The sequence below is a fragment of the Taudactylus pleione genome, unplaced genomic scaffold (genome assembly GCF_031769625.1).
Source record: "Taudactylus pleione unplaced genomic scaffold, aTauple2 ptg000391l, whole genome shotgun sequence".
Taxonomy (NCBI): domain Eukaryota; kingdom Metazoa; phylum Chordata; class Amphibia; order Anura; family Myobatrachidae; genus Taudactylus; species Taudactylus pleione.
The window spans coordinates 13,620,123-13,634,318 of NW_028284792.1; the positions used below are offsets into that span (position 1 = coordinate 13,620,123).

At 44.5% G+C, this 14,196-nt stretch overlaps 1 protein-coding gene across 4 annotated transcripts in view; it reads right to left on the reverse strand.

Annotated features, from left to right (window-relative positions):
* Positions 1–14,196, reverse strand: part of LOC148507581 (E3 SUMO-protein ligase RanBP2-like) — a 90,373-nt gene that overhangs the window by 54,076 nt on the left and 22,101 nt on the right. For all 4 annotated transcript variants that reach the window (XM_088445972.1, XM_088445971.1, XM_088445970.1 and 1 more), the window contains exons 9-13: positions 13,778–13,987; positions 8,715–8,896; positions 2,235–2,410; positions 1,835–1,958; positions 1,526–1,687 (exon numbers count right to left, since the gene is read on the reverse strand). In XM_088445972.1, coding sequence (XP_088302098.1) covers positions 1,526–1,687; positions 1,835–1,958; positions 2,235–2,410; positions 8,715–8,896; positions 13,778–13,987 — 854 coding nt within the window. The remainder of the gene's footprint in view (positions 1–1,525; positions 1,688–1,834; positions 1,959–2,234; positions 2,411–8,714; positions 8,897–13,777; positions 13,988–14,196) is intronic.

The window sequence follows — 14,196 nt, forward strand, 5'->3', positions numbered from 1 at the left end:
AATGCTAATGCACCACAGATAAAATAATAAGTAGTGCTAAGAATGTCATCACTTGTATAGTGGACACAAAAAAATACATGTGCACCAAGAGTTGTAAGTTCAAACAGAATGTTTACAGAAATATAAATCTAAAGAGCAGAGTACAGAAAATCCCCTGCAAAAAAAGAGTATTAGAAACAGAAAGTAGTCACAAAGTACTCCTACACTTCGCAACAAAGTTGCATACAGAACATTCAATTTAAATAAGAATGGGCAATGCTGCTCAACAACCAAGCCCGAACAGGTGAGGAAGGAGCTTTATATAACCTGACTGCTCAAGTGAGGTAGAAGAGGAGGCAGCCCTGTCTCTCTCTCTCTGAGAAGCTGAAGGCAGGCAATGACATAAAATGGCCGCCCAGCATTGTAGGGAGGTAGGAGAAAGGGAAAGAGAATATACAATGGCGTTTATCCTGCAGGAAGGGACGCGTCAAAGGTTGGAGGAGACGCCAATAGAAAGGGCTACCCTCCCCTGTCTGACAAATCCACCAAGGACATGGCCACCATTAATAGTGCCCAATAGCCAACATTTGCCCTGGTGGTCTAGGGGGGGGGGTGCAGAGATGACCTGTCCACCACTGGTGGTATCAGCTACTGAGTATGCGGCTCCCTGCAAGCAGAGAACCGCCTTACCTGTTCCCAGAGCATCCAGTTGCAGCTTGCCGTCAGTGTGCTGGAGTTGGGCCGGGGTCACTGACCTCTGGCAGCCGACGCAGGGGTTTGGTGGAGCGGCAGTGTGGGCATTCCTGAGACGCTGACTCACTGCCTGCTCAGTAAATAAAAATAAAAGAACAAATTGAGACTGCATAATAGCAGCCCCTTAAAAAATGGTGCCCACTCTGTGGAAACAAAACGAGAACTGGTCCCCTTAAGTGTTGGAGTATAGGGGAGAGGTAGCCTGTGCTGCTGGGTAAAAATGTAACCATTTGGTGTCCAGACTCCTCCTCGGCACACTATATCGAGCGTGATCACTGTCCCCCCATGGGGGAAAGAGAAATCATTAAGGACGTGAAGTTAAGGAACATGGTGCAATTTCTTTAAAAGTTTTAGTGACTTGTGAAGCATTTGGTTTTATTTTTTCATTTAAATGGTTAATTTAGTAGTAAAAAAAAAAATATCTGTACAATAGCAAACACTTATCAAGACTTTGAATTCATTAATTTGGGATTTCACTGGGTCAGATAGGGTTTATTACACTTTACAGAATCAATAGGAAATTAAACAAAAATAAGAAGTTTACAAGGTTGAATATGAATGGTAGCTTCTGCAGGCTGGGGGCAGTGTATAGGGGAGAAGGACCCTGTGCTGCCTGTGAAAATAGTTAACTATTTGGTGGCCAGAACTCCTCTGGCTCCATTATAACCCATGGTTCCAGTGTCCCCCATGGATGACTGAGAAATAATGTTTTTCTTCTAAATCGTGAACAAAATCGCTTATGTCTGTAGGTAAACCTAAAGTAATAGATATCATGACATCTCAATGTGGTTACCTTAATATCTTTGCTATGAAAATGTTTGAATAGAGGATCAACGGGTTCAGGAATGCTCCGCTTTTGCTTGACCAGGTCCAAGAGCGGCAGGACTTTCTTCCAGTAGTGGATGCAGCGGACCATGTAATCCCTTTGGTCATAAAAGGAATTCAGGCTGTTACCCTGAAGTGACAAACAAATGTTAATACATTATGCAAGCCATTAATGACCTTTCAGTTGTATCACAACACACATGAAGATCTACATTAGTTCCAATCTTCAGTGTGCATAGATATCTGCATTACAATTATGGTGTGACCATACACTTACTATATTGAAAAGACTTCTTGCCCAGTGTATGAGAAGGGCAGGTTGCAGACCATGCTTTTCCAAGGCCCGCAGGGTGTTAAGTTCACGTTGGATCACAAGACGAAGCTTTGCTGATGTACCAGGCCTAGAAGTAAAGGGGACACACACAGATTGTCGTACTCAGTTAAGTGTAAAGCAGAGGTTCCCAAACTCAGTCATCAAGGCACCCTAACAGTCCAGGTTTTAAGGAAATCTATGCTTGACCACAGGTGAGTTAATTAGTACCTCAGTTAGTTTGATTTAACCACCCGTACTCAACTGTGGATATCTCTAAAACCTGCCTTGAGAACCACATTTTGGAACCTCTGGTCTAAAACATATTAACACACAGCCTCAGTAGATGGATACAATTGTTACTTACTGAGCTGTCTTATGAATAAGGCTGTAGACTGATTCCCACCATGAACTCTGCTTGTCTGTAAATAGCCGCTTGCAGATTGTCAAAGGTAGGCAACGTGGTCGATGGAGGTCATTTGATGTATTATAATTACCTTGCAGCTGGAGATGACTTGTGTACACAACTGCTAGCAAGAACACCTGTGACAAACAAAGAAAATTGAAAAAGAGGAATATGACCTTGGCCAGATGCATACAGGAATTGGAGTGAGCATTAATATGGCCTATACATTGCAAGATCAAACTCACCAGCAGACAGACAGACCAATTATCGGATGTTGCTATACAAAGTCAAATAATTGGTCTGTTTGATGGTGTGTATATCAACTGTCAGATCCGAGCAGCAATTACTCCATTGGTCGGGCATGCTGGAAGATTTCGCATTCCTGACAGAGCAGCAATTGCTGATCAGCTGCCGACACACTGTGCAATTATCAGCGCGGTCAGCCAATAACTGGCTAATCGGGGAAATAACTGCATAGTATATGGCTGCCTTCAAACATTCATTAACAATCAGCTTGTTCCACTAATGGCATGTTACTGATCACACTATTCATAATGTGGGGTTGGAAATTCATGTAAAAATTTTAACACTTACAATTAACATCTGAAGTTGGGATGTAGTTGGCATCCCGGCGTGCGGGATGCCAACAGTCTTAATGCCGGCACCGAACTCCTGACAGGTCAGGACCCTTGCACCAATATCCTGACCGCCGGCATCCCAAAGTATTGGGGTGTTAGGGGTAGGTAGTGGGGTTAGGCATCAAGGAGGTAGTGTTAGGTTTAGGGTGCGGGGAGGAGGGAGGTTAGGTTTAGGCACCGGGGAGGGAGTGTTCAGTTTAGGCATCGAGGATGGAGGGTTAGGGTAGGGGTTAGAAAAATACTCAACGCTGTTCTCTAGGAGTGTCGGGATTGTGGCTGTCGGGATGTTGCTGTTGGTATTCTAACCAGTGGCATCCCGACAGCCAGGATTTCATACCCAATCCCTGAAGATGACCGCTTTAAAACACATACTACATCACTGTTCCTATGCACCTGTATATGTACATGCATAAGAGGTTAATCCACTATTTCACATTAATAAAAGGAAAAAAGACTGTTCTGGTATGTGATAAAATGCATGAAATAACTTTATAAGGCACTAAATCTATCCACCATGCTCACTCATTTTTCTGCAGAAGCTTGCCACGAGGAGAAGCAAATGGTCCTCAGAAATGAGTGACAGCGTTGATGTAATGTACAGTGTGGATTAGGTGATTCAGACACGGTGATGTTAAGGGAACAGAAAAGCCTGCATAATCAGCTAACTGACTGGTATGAGACCCCATCGGGACACTTAATATAATGAATTAGTTTCAGCTGTATAGTGGAGTGGGGAGAAAATAAGTTTTAAAACCGCTGCATTGGAATGTCGGGTAATATAGGACTTTAGTTTATATTCATGATTACTATGTGAACACGTCAATCTTGGAGCTCAGTATTCCATTGATAAAACATCATTGATCAATATTCACAAAATGCAGCTTTTGTTTAATGATTATTATGATCAATGGGTAGATATTATCTACAAAACAGTCGACTTTTTAAAATCAGTGCTTATAACAAGCATTTAGTGACTTAAATAAATATCTCCAGTGCCTGAAAATACCAATGCTGTATATTATATTGTAAAATTATTTTTATTGTTACAATAAATTATAGTGTGTCAATTGGTGGCTGCATCTATCCAGCGCACTTTTTTTTTCCCTTTTAATGTAAACTTATAACAAGCATTGCAACCCCTGGAAAACCACTAGAGGAGGATGTAGTAGCTACCAAACACCATAAAATGGAATCTCACAGTTCAAATGGATAGAATATTAAGCTAAAGATTGATACTAATTACAAAATATATTAATTACCTTTGAATGCAGATATCAAAGACTAAGTTCACCTGTTCCATAACTTAGTGGATTCACATTATCCAAAATTGATCTGCCACATTTCTTACTTCTATACTACTCTGAATCAATGGCAGAGCTCATGAAACCATGAGCTATTGTGCATGAACACACTTGCGCCACTCCTTTATGCATCTGTGAACCATCAGTTTCCTGCTAATCATGAATAGTCACATGTTCCAACAAACATTTAAATGGAAAAATTGGATTTTGTACTTTCTTGAAATCTTTTTCTCAGACTTGATTGTGAGAGACTGCATAACCATGGGGTACAGAGGGCTCAGACAAGGAGTACTTTAAATCTGCAAGATGCGCTCCTCCTCTATGCAGAGACCAATGTCACTAGACTTCATCAAAGGAAGAGAGAAGTCAATCTTGAATCCAACAGACTGTCCATAACTGAAAACAAGTCTACATCGCCTGTGTGAAGAATACAGTACAGAAAGCAGCATCACGAATGTAGGAAATTGGTGATGCCAGACTACTTGCTCATAAAAAAAAAAAAAAGTTTAAAAATGTTTCCTAATAGAGTTAGGAACAAGACTGGTTCCAGGCTAGACCTAGAGTTCACAAGGAAAAAGATGATCACCGCAGTGGACCTCAGAATGGCAGACCTGACTGACCAGAGGCTAACTAATCTCACAATGTGGTTTGAACTTTTGAGGAGGAAACACAAATGAACAGGGAATACTGTACCACAATCAAAAACAAACATGATCTCAGGTTGAGAACCAGTAGGTAAACGTTCCGATATATTTTGACACCTTGGGGGTTTACTTACTAAACAGAGGATTTTTAAAGTCGCAGATTTTTGCTGCTTTCACTGCTGAATTTAAAATGTCAATAGTAATGGATGCTAAAACAGGCTTGCTTTGAAAACCTGCTGCTCAATAAATATAACCACTGGACTCGTTTTGATTAAAATTAAGACTGGTTCAAGTGGATAGCTTCCACTGATAACCCCAGAGTGTTCAGGGCCCTGAAGTACATCCATGCTGCAATTACCCACCAGGTTCAAGGACAAAATGGAGGACTGGAGAAGAACCCTGCTGCTTTGAACTTTACAGGTACTGGGAAATCTGGTCCTTAAGAACTACGGAATAGATTGCATACCCCAGAGTCTGGTGTGTTGCATGGCCTCAGAGAGAACCAGTTGCAAAAGCAATTGAATAGAAATCCAAACATAATAGGGTGGTCCTAATCCATAAATGCTCAGACCAGATGATGAAACGCCAACAGACAAACACTAAATACCCCCACAGTCTCCTCAGGTGGTTTGCCCTCCAGACACACCAAGGAATGTGAGGCATCCTGACTGGCCACACAGTACATCTGTTTAACAGCAAAGTGGACCTACAAAGGGGGAGGACTGAACTTTCAATATCTGACTCACAAGGAATATAGACTAGCTGACAAACTTAAAAAAAAAAAAAAAGTGTATTTAAAAAAAAAGAAAGAAAAAAAAAGTGCCTCATGTGGGTCTCACGCTGCTAAACAAGACAGCACAGAGGACCCTGAGAGCAGCACAGTTGTCAGTTCTGCCTAGAGCCAGCATCCATAACCATAGTGTCAAAACATGCAGACTCCTCTTAAACGCATGCTACAATTCAGGCTTTCCTGAATTCCAACATACGAGGACAGAACTGACCACTATCTCCAAATCTAGCTGTCCCAAACCAAAGCTAAGATGGTTCAGAGAGGCAGACTAAATATGGATACAACCATTCAGTCATTGCCATCCACTGTCCTCTGTAATAAGAAACAGAATAATATGTGCTCAAGATAGGAGTGCCATATGGAAAGAAACCCTAAAGAGGAGTGTCCTACAAAGCAGTAACTGCACAGAATAAAATAAGGCATGCAAACAGCGGGCAACCTGTAAACTACAAGGACAAAAAAAAAAAAACACACATCCAAGGAAAGAATTAAAGGAATGAACTTTGCAACTTTTTTACGCTAAGCAGCATAGTGTCAGGAACTCCTAACACCACACCTTGCTGTATATTTAGTGTCCTACTCCATCACATGCACAGGTAAATTGGCTGAACCACCATAGGGAAACAAAGAAGAAGCTAGGAATCCTTAGAGAAGTAGTCGCTGTGCTGACAAAGCCAAGCAATGTACCCAGGCTGGAAAGTCCATAGGCAGCACGACAGGACCAGAAAAATCATAGTTATGGTAAACTTATCTTTGTTGACTCTTTTTATTTGAGGTACATAGGATCCACGGAGATGACCATGGGGTGTAGGTGGGCACCAAAAACAGTAAAAAGTTTTAGCTCCCAAGATGCACCGGTCCTCCTCCACGTAGACCCCACCCCCAGCCAAAGGCAGACAGTCTTGTGAACAAGCCGAAGGCAGGAGCAGGAAAGAGAAGAATGAAGAACAGTACACACTAGAAACACTCTCACAGAAGATTAGGGATTCAGTGACCAAGAGGAAAATATCCAATGAAGTCATCTGAATCAAGGTGGGCACCCTGTGGATCCTATGGACCTACCAAAATGCTTATTTTCTTCTTCAGTGTCCATAGGGATCCACAGGGATAACCATGGGGATGTCCTAAAGCAGTTTCCAGCTAAGGGTGGGGACGCTCCTGAGCAGAAAGGAGAATCCACCGCCGAAAATGAAGCATCCTGACAGGAAAAGGTGTCAAAGGCGTAGAACCTGAGGAAGGTGTGGACTGAAGACCATGTGGCCGATCAGCACAATTTTCAGCAGAAGCGCCACAGCCAAATGCCCACGAAGGTCCCACAGACCGAGGAGAATGTGCTGTAACCGTGTTTGGAACAGCAAAACCAGCTTGCGTGTAAGCTTGAGAGATTGTCATGCGGAGCCATCGGGCCAGAGTCTGTTTATTAGCTGGCCAGCCCCGTTTGTGAAAGCCGTACAACACAAATGGATAATACGACTTCCTAAATGAGTTGGTACTACCCACGTAGATCCGAATAGCAGGAACGACATCCAGGGAGACTTCACCTGCATAGGAGGTTCGAGGACTGGAAGGCCGGAACCACAATCTCTTCACTTAAATGGAATCGGGATACCACTTTAGGAGGGTAACCAGACCAGGTACGGAGGACAGCTCTATCCGGATGAAAAAATAATAAAATAATAAAATAAATAAATAATAAAAAAAAAGGATTTGCAACAAAGTATTAAAAAGTGAAAGTTATATTTAGGATTGTTTAGTTTGTCCCATTACTTTTGGCCCCTTAAAAAGTGGGAGGCACATATAGAAACAGTTATAATTCCTACACCGTTCACCTGATTTGGATGTAATTACCCTCAAATTAAATCTGATAGTCTGCAGTTAAAGCACATCTTGTTTGTTTCATTTCAAAGCCATTGTGGTGGTGAATAGAGGCCAAAATATGAAAATTCTGTCAATGTCCCAATATTTATGCATGTGTGTGTGTGTGTGTGTGTGTGTGTATACACACACACACACACACACACACATCCATACACACAGATATAAATAATGCCAATGCAAAGGATCTGCCCCAACCAAGCGCTACTACTAGCCTACATAATCAAGAGCTAACCCCCCCCCAGTATAAAGCACAAGTGTCCGCTGCATGGACAGATCCATTAGGGCCAGGTGCAGGCTATGCAGTTTAGAAACAACCACAATCTGACCCACATCCTGGACTGAAGACACTGCATAACACATGCTTAACTCAAAAGTGGTCCCCTCCCACTGTCCTCCAGCAGCATCCAAAGGTTCAGCTTACTACCAGGGATTACAGTTACTAACTCTCCCCTTGAGGGGGTCCACATCTGTACTCCTGTCAAGGCCCAAAATAGTCTGCAGTGTCAGCAGCTTTGTTACAGCAGGCCTATAACCAAATTATGCTAGTAGGCTGTCATGAGGCAGTCCTCGAGTCTGGGGCTGGCACCTCCCTGGACCCAAACACTAAATTATGGCCACTAAGAGAATGACATCCATCTGCACCTAGTGAAGCAGAATTGAGACATTGAAACCTGACCAGATATTCACACCTGCGACTTCCTGCACTGATAAACTCAACGTACAGCCACTCCTCCAGCGGTGCTGTACCCGATGATGTATGCAGCACAGGGGGGTACTGCTCTATACCTGAAGCAACAGTGAGTGATACATCCCCAAAGGAAGGCCCACGATGGGAGAGGGTGATGGCTGTACTCAACAGTATCCGTACTGCCCGCTCCTGGCATCCCGATCAAAACTCCAAAAATTGCTCGTCGGACAATTAAAAAAAGGCATAGAAGAACATGCAGATTTAAGGTGACAAACTCCTTGTGTCAGAGCTTTATACACCATGGTTATGCAGTGTTTCCAAATTGAGAAAATTAGAAAAAAATAAATAAATAATTAAGTAGATCTACTAATGCCATATTAAAATGTATATTAAAATGAATTACAAATTAAAAATACTGAGGACGACACAAAAACAAAAATAATTTCATTAAGCCTGCAATTCAAAATTTATCATAATGTGGGTACTAAAATAATTAAGATACCTCAAGATCAAGAATGCAAATGGATTCTGGTGTGTTTGATTCTAGTCTAGAAGTTTCCTGAGGTAGTTGAGGGAAAACCTGCTTAAGCCACTTGTGTAGGTTAGGCAAAGATGACATGAAGTGCCACTGTAGTCCAAGCCAGGTTAAATGCTGCAAATTACCATTGCGCATACGAACTGCACCTGTAAGAAAAACAAAATGTAATTCAGAAAAGTGAGATTTATGTGATTACCTGTTAAATCCTTTTTTCGATTCCACAGGGGGACACAGGCTCTAAGCCTGGGTATAGGTTGGTGGTGTTGGAGTCTAGGCACCAAATAGTTAAATTTGTTCACCACAGCCCAGGTTCCCCCCTCCCCCTATACCCCACCATATCCATTACGTTAGCAAGCCTAAGGCAAGGAGCAAGAAGGAGAAGGAATACCGAAACACATTCAGGTCAAAACACACAGGAGATGAGAACAGGAGAACCGGAAGCAGAGCAAAGCCCCGCAAGCCAGGTGAGTCAGGGTGGGCACTATGTCCCCTATGGAATCGAAGAAAAGGATTTAACAGGTAAGCACATACATTTCCTTTTCTTCTTCCTTCATAGGGGACACAGGCTCTACGCTGGGACATCCCAAAGCTACTCCCCTAAGGGAGGGGACGCTCCTGGGCTGCACTGAGAACTCTTCGCCCAAAAGACACATTAGGGGAGGCGAAGGGGTCAAAGGAATATAACTTCAGAAACGTATTGGCAGAGGACAACGTGGTCGGCTTACACAGCTTCGCAGAAGCACCACATTGCACTGTCCATGAAGTTCCCACCAGCCGGGTAGAATAAGCAGTCACCACGGATGGGGCTGGAAGATCCGCCGCTGCATAACCGTGGTGAATAGTATAAAGGATCTATCTGGCCAGTGACTGCTTAGTAGCAGAGACAACATCATGTCGATGTCCGCAAGCCCCAGTGTAGAACCAGCAGTTGAAAGACATCCAGATGTACTGCCCATTAGTCCGAATGATGGTTCTGGCGGTTTAGGGAGTCAGCTTCCCAATTTTGCACTCTGGGAAGGAAAATTGCCGACCGAGACGGAAGATGCCTTTCCGCCTACAGGAGAATGCGACTGACTTCTCTCATTGCAACGCAACTGCCGCCTTGGCGGTATATGTATGCGATAGCTGTCGCGTTGTCGGACTGTACCTGGACTGGGCGACTCCGCAGGAGGAGGGGCAAAGACAGACAAAAGATCTGTAAACCGCTCTGATTTCCAGAATATTGATCGGCCGACCACCGACCCTAAAATGTCTGCTGACAGGACACCACCCACCCCCGAAGACTTGCGGCGGTGGTGTGAGAGATAACAATCATTTCAGACCTGAGTTGTACATGGGATTTGTTCCACCAGGCTAGAATCTCCAACTGGTGAAGGCCGGGAATGAAACTGGGCATACTCCACCATGTTGAAGGTGGAGACCAGAGAGAGTCCAGAATCTTCATGCAAGTGTGAATTGACACCCAGCGATGATACAGAAAAAAAATTAATCTTGGACTACAAGTCCCGAACCTTGTCTGCCGGTAGGAACACCTAATGAGCCTTGGGCAAGGCTCCCAAATGCACCATTTTCTGAGGGGGAGTCAGAGAGCATTTCTTCCAATTGATGACCCATCCGTGAGCCTGGAGAAGATCCATCGTGACCCCAACGTGCTCCTTGAGAAACTCCAGAGACTGGGCAAGAAGAAGCAAGTTGTCCAGATAGGGAAATATTCAGATTACCCTGCTCCAAAGATGAGCCGCCATGATCTTTGTGAAGACACAAAGAGCCGTGGAACGTCCAAATGGCAAAGCCCAAAACTGGAAATGATCCTCCTGGACTGCAAACATGAGGAATCGCTGGTGACAGACGGATGGGAACATGCAAATAGGCATCCTGGATCATCCCCCGGCTCCATGACTAGAATACTGGAGCAAAGTGATTCCATTCCATTCAAGTACCTGTTGAGAAACTTGAGCTTGAGAGTCGGTCGGAAAGATCCGTTTGGCTTCCGGACCAGAAACACACTGACACAGAAGCCCGTGCCCCAATGAGATGCGGGAATCGGAACAATGACCCTGGGAGTAGAGAGCGAATGGACTCCCTCACGGCTCCTGGTTTCTCCTGATCCAAAAGGAAGACCTGTGGAAAAAACCTGGGTCAGAGGATGCTCCCAAAAGATCAACACGTAACCCTGGGAGACAACCCCTCTTACTCAGGCATACTCCATGGTCGCCTATCAAATTTCGGAAAAAAGAAGCAGCCGGCCTCCCACGCTGGTGTCCCCCAGGTGGAGGTCCGCCCCTACATGCAGCAGGCTTGTCGGCTGACTTAGCAGCCGGGCGTCTGGTTAGACTAGGGTTTCTTACCCGCTGGTTTAGAACCTTTAGCAGAGGATCCATGAGACCTAGAGAACGACAAGTCTTTGGCTTTACCCTGCGGTCGAAAGGAGCTAAAATTCGCCGCTCACGACCTAGGGACTGCCCCGGAAGGGAGAAAAGCAGTTTTAGATGCCACTATTTTGTCCAATTCCGAACCAAAGAGAACATCCCCCGAAAAGGGGAGAGCTTCAAGGGCTTTCTTAGAGTCAGTATCTGCCCTCCTAGAACGAAGCCAGAGGGCTCTTCTAGCGGACACTGAAGAGGCCGAAACCTTGGAAGTTAGGTATACAAGATGAGACGCTGCCTCACAGATATGCTCTATGAGAGACATCCTCCAGTGAGGCCATCCTCCAGGGCGTCAGCCCAGCAACCCAGGCTGTTGCAAGGCCCGGACAACCTACTGCACCTACATTAGAGTAAATAGACTTAAGAAAAGTTTCCAACTTCCTATCTGTCGGATCCTTAAGGGATGCTGTGTTACGAAGTGGTGTTTTTGACTAGGCGGGCAACATGTGCATCCAACAGGGAAGGAGACTACCATGTAGTCTGATCAGCAGCCGACAGAGGATAAAAGGAAGTAATGTGCTTAGAGATCTGGAAGCGCATATTAGGATGGGACCATGTCTCCGCCAAAATGTCCTTAAGCTGCGTCGAAGAAGGGAACTCTGGAACTGCCTTCTTTTGACATTTAAACAATGGAGCATTGGATATAGCGTCCGGTTTCGCATCCTTGATCAGCAGCACCAATTTAACTGCTTTGATCAAAGAAACTACGTCTACCTGAGGTTGGGAATCCTCCGGAATAGAAGAGGACTCAACATAAGAGGCTACAGAAAAGTTTTCCTCATGGTCTAAGGATACTTCAGAGTCTGAATCAATATTGACAGGGGTGTAGAGCTGTCCCTTTTCGAAGGTTTACGTTTAGAAGCGCACTCCCTGTACAGCATCTGTTTGAAAGGTTTGACACCTGCGCCAAACCCTGAACTAACTGCATAAAGGTCTGCATCCAAGAAAGCTCCACAGCAGAAGGAAGCAAAGGGGATGGCATCACACTGGAGGACTGGGCCATGCCTGAAGGAACACCAGCGGGGTGAGAGGACCCCGAGGATAAGACCCTATCAACTACCTGCAACATTACCTGGGACAGCGAGGAAACCTAAGCTGGTTCCAGGCTGGCAGGTAAAGTTGAAAGAATCTCCTGCTGTGGGGTTGTAAAACAGCAAACACAGAGACCATCATGGTTCAGAACCTGTGAAGAAAACACAGCAGCACAAGATGTACAATTACGCAGCACAAAAGTACCCCTGGAAGCTTTACTCCTGGAAGACATAGTACTGAAATCCAATGAAGTCCCCACACACCAGAGCCAGGAAGTGTTATGTGCCAATAATGGTAGAGCAATGAATGTAAATGCACCACAAATAGAAAAATAACTGGGGCTATACAGAAAGACTATGCAAAGTACATTAAACCGTTATACACAGAAACATTCAATGCACAGTAAAAAAAAAAAAAAAGGCAATAAGCAAAACCTGACCGCTGAGGGCGAGGAACACAGGGAGACCAGGAGCCTGCACTCCCCGGAGATAAGCTGCACTAGCAAGCATTGTAGAAATGGCTGCCCAGCGTCTGTGAAGGAGGGGAGAGAGGAGGAGTGACCCTGGAATGGAATGCCTCTTAAAGGATAGCACCCAGGGAAAGGGAGTAGCTAATGGGGAGAGCCTACCTCACCCTTCTGGCATGTAGCCCAGGGCAAATGGCCAACTACACCTCGACGCCCCGTTGCCCTGAGGCCCTGGTGGTCTAATGGGGATGTGGAGAGGACCTAGGTCCCCACTGCCAGCACCGCCGAAGTCTCCCTGACCGGCGGTAAGAAACCACGACAACTGCAAGCAGGTAGCCACCTTACTTGTCCCCTGGTGCGCTGACTGCGGCTTGCGGCTCTCTGCTGTGTCAGGAGCTCCGGCCAAAGACACTGACCCACTCGCCAGTGCTGCAACCGCCGGCACTGGGGTGATGGAGTAACGGCGCGCGCTACCCACTCAGTAAAAATGAAAAGTTTTTAAAAAATAATAAAATTTAAAAAAAGCTGTTTGCACAGCTTACTCAGTGTGCCGCTGCTGCAGGCACCAACCAAAAAACTGATGTGCCTGTGGCTAGGGACAAGGTATAGGGGAGCCTGGGCTGTGGTGAACAAGTTTAACTATGTGGTGCCCAGACTTCATCCCACCAACCTATATCCAGCAGAGAGCATGTGGAAGAGGAAAATGGTCTTTTTGTTTAAATGCAGGCACGTCTTCTATTTACTGATAGCTTGTAACATCTGCTTTACCATTGTTCTGATCTTGCTGGATTCAACTGCACCAACATTCTATATGATTTTATCCATCATTAGTGCTCACAAATAATTGCATGTTAACCAGAACTAAACACTTCTAAACTGGATTTGTACAGAATTGCATGCTTATGCATGTCAGCGGCCACTTTCAACGAATTCAGCTCAACAAATAATTTATAAATCCCATTAACAGAACGGGAATGCAAGCTTCAGGGCAGTATAAAAAAGCATGAGGGTATCCAGTGTAAATGAATTTCCGAGACACAAAGCCAATCTGTTGGCTATTGGCTCTTTAGTATCTAACACTGCTGCAGGCAGAGGTGTCTTACCATGGTCATATCGACGTAGCTCATTTAGATCTGGTATTTGACAACTTATATCTCGTATGTCATCAGTGCCCAGAAAAGATGAATCCATTGACATATGGTTTTCAAACACCAACTTCAGCAAATTAGTTTGACCACTTAGGTTAGCAAATGTTTCTGTGACATCTCTCAGGAAATCATCTTTGCCATGGCTCAGAGTCAGTAGCAAGTGTCCTGTTAAGGAAACAAAACAAATTAGTGTGATTGATGTAACTTTTACAAAACAGTGCCAATTCCTCAGACCATAGACAAAGACACATGCAACCTGTGTTCAGACTGTTTTATAGAAACAAAGAATTTGATGGCATAATAGGAACCTACAGGTGAATCTAGTCTACCCTTTTGTCCGCTTTGTTTTTTTTCTTGGAGAAGCGGCTTAAGGT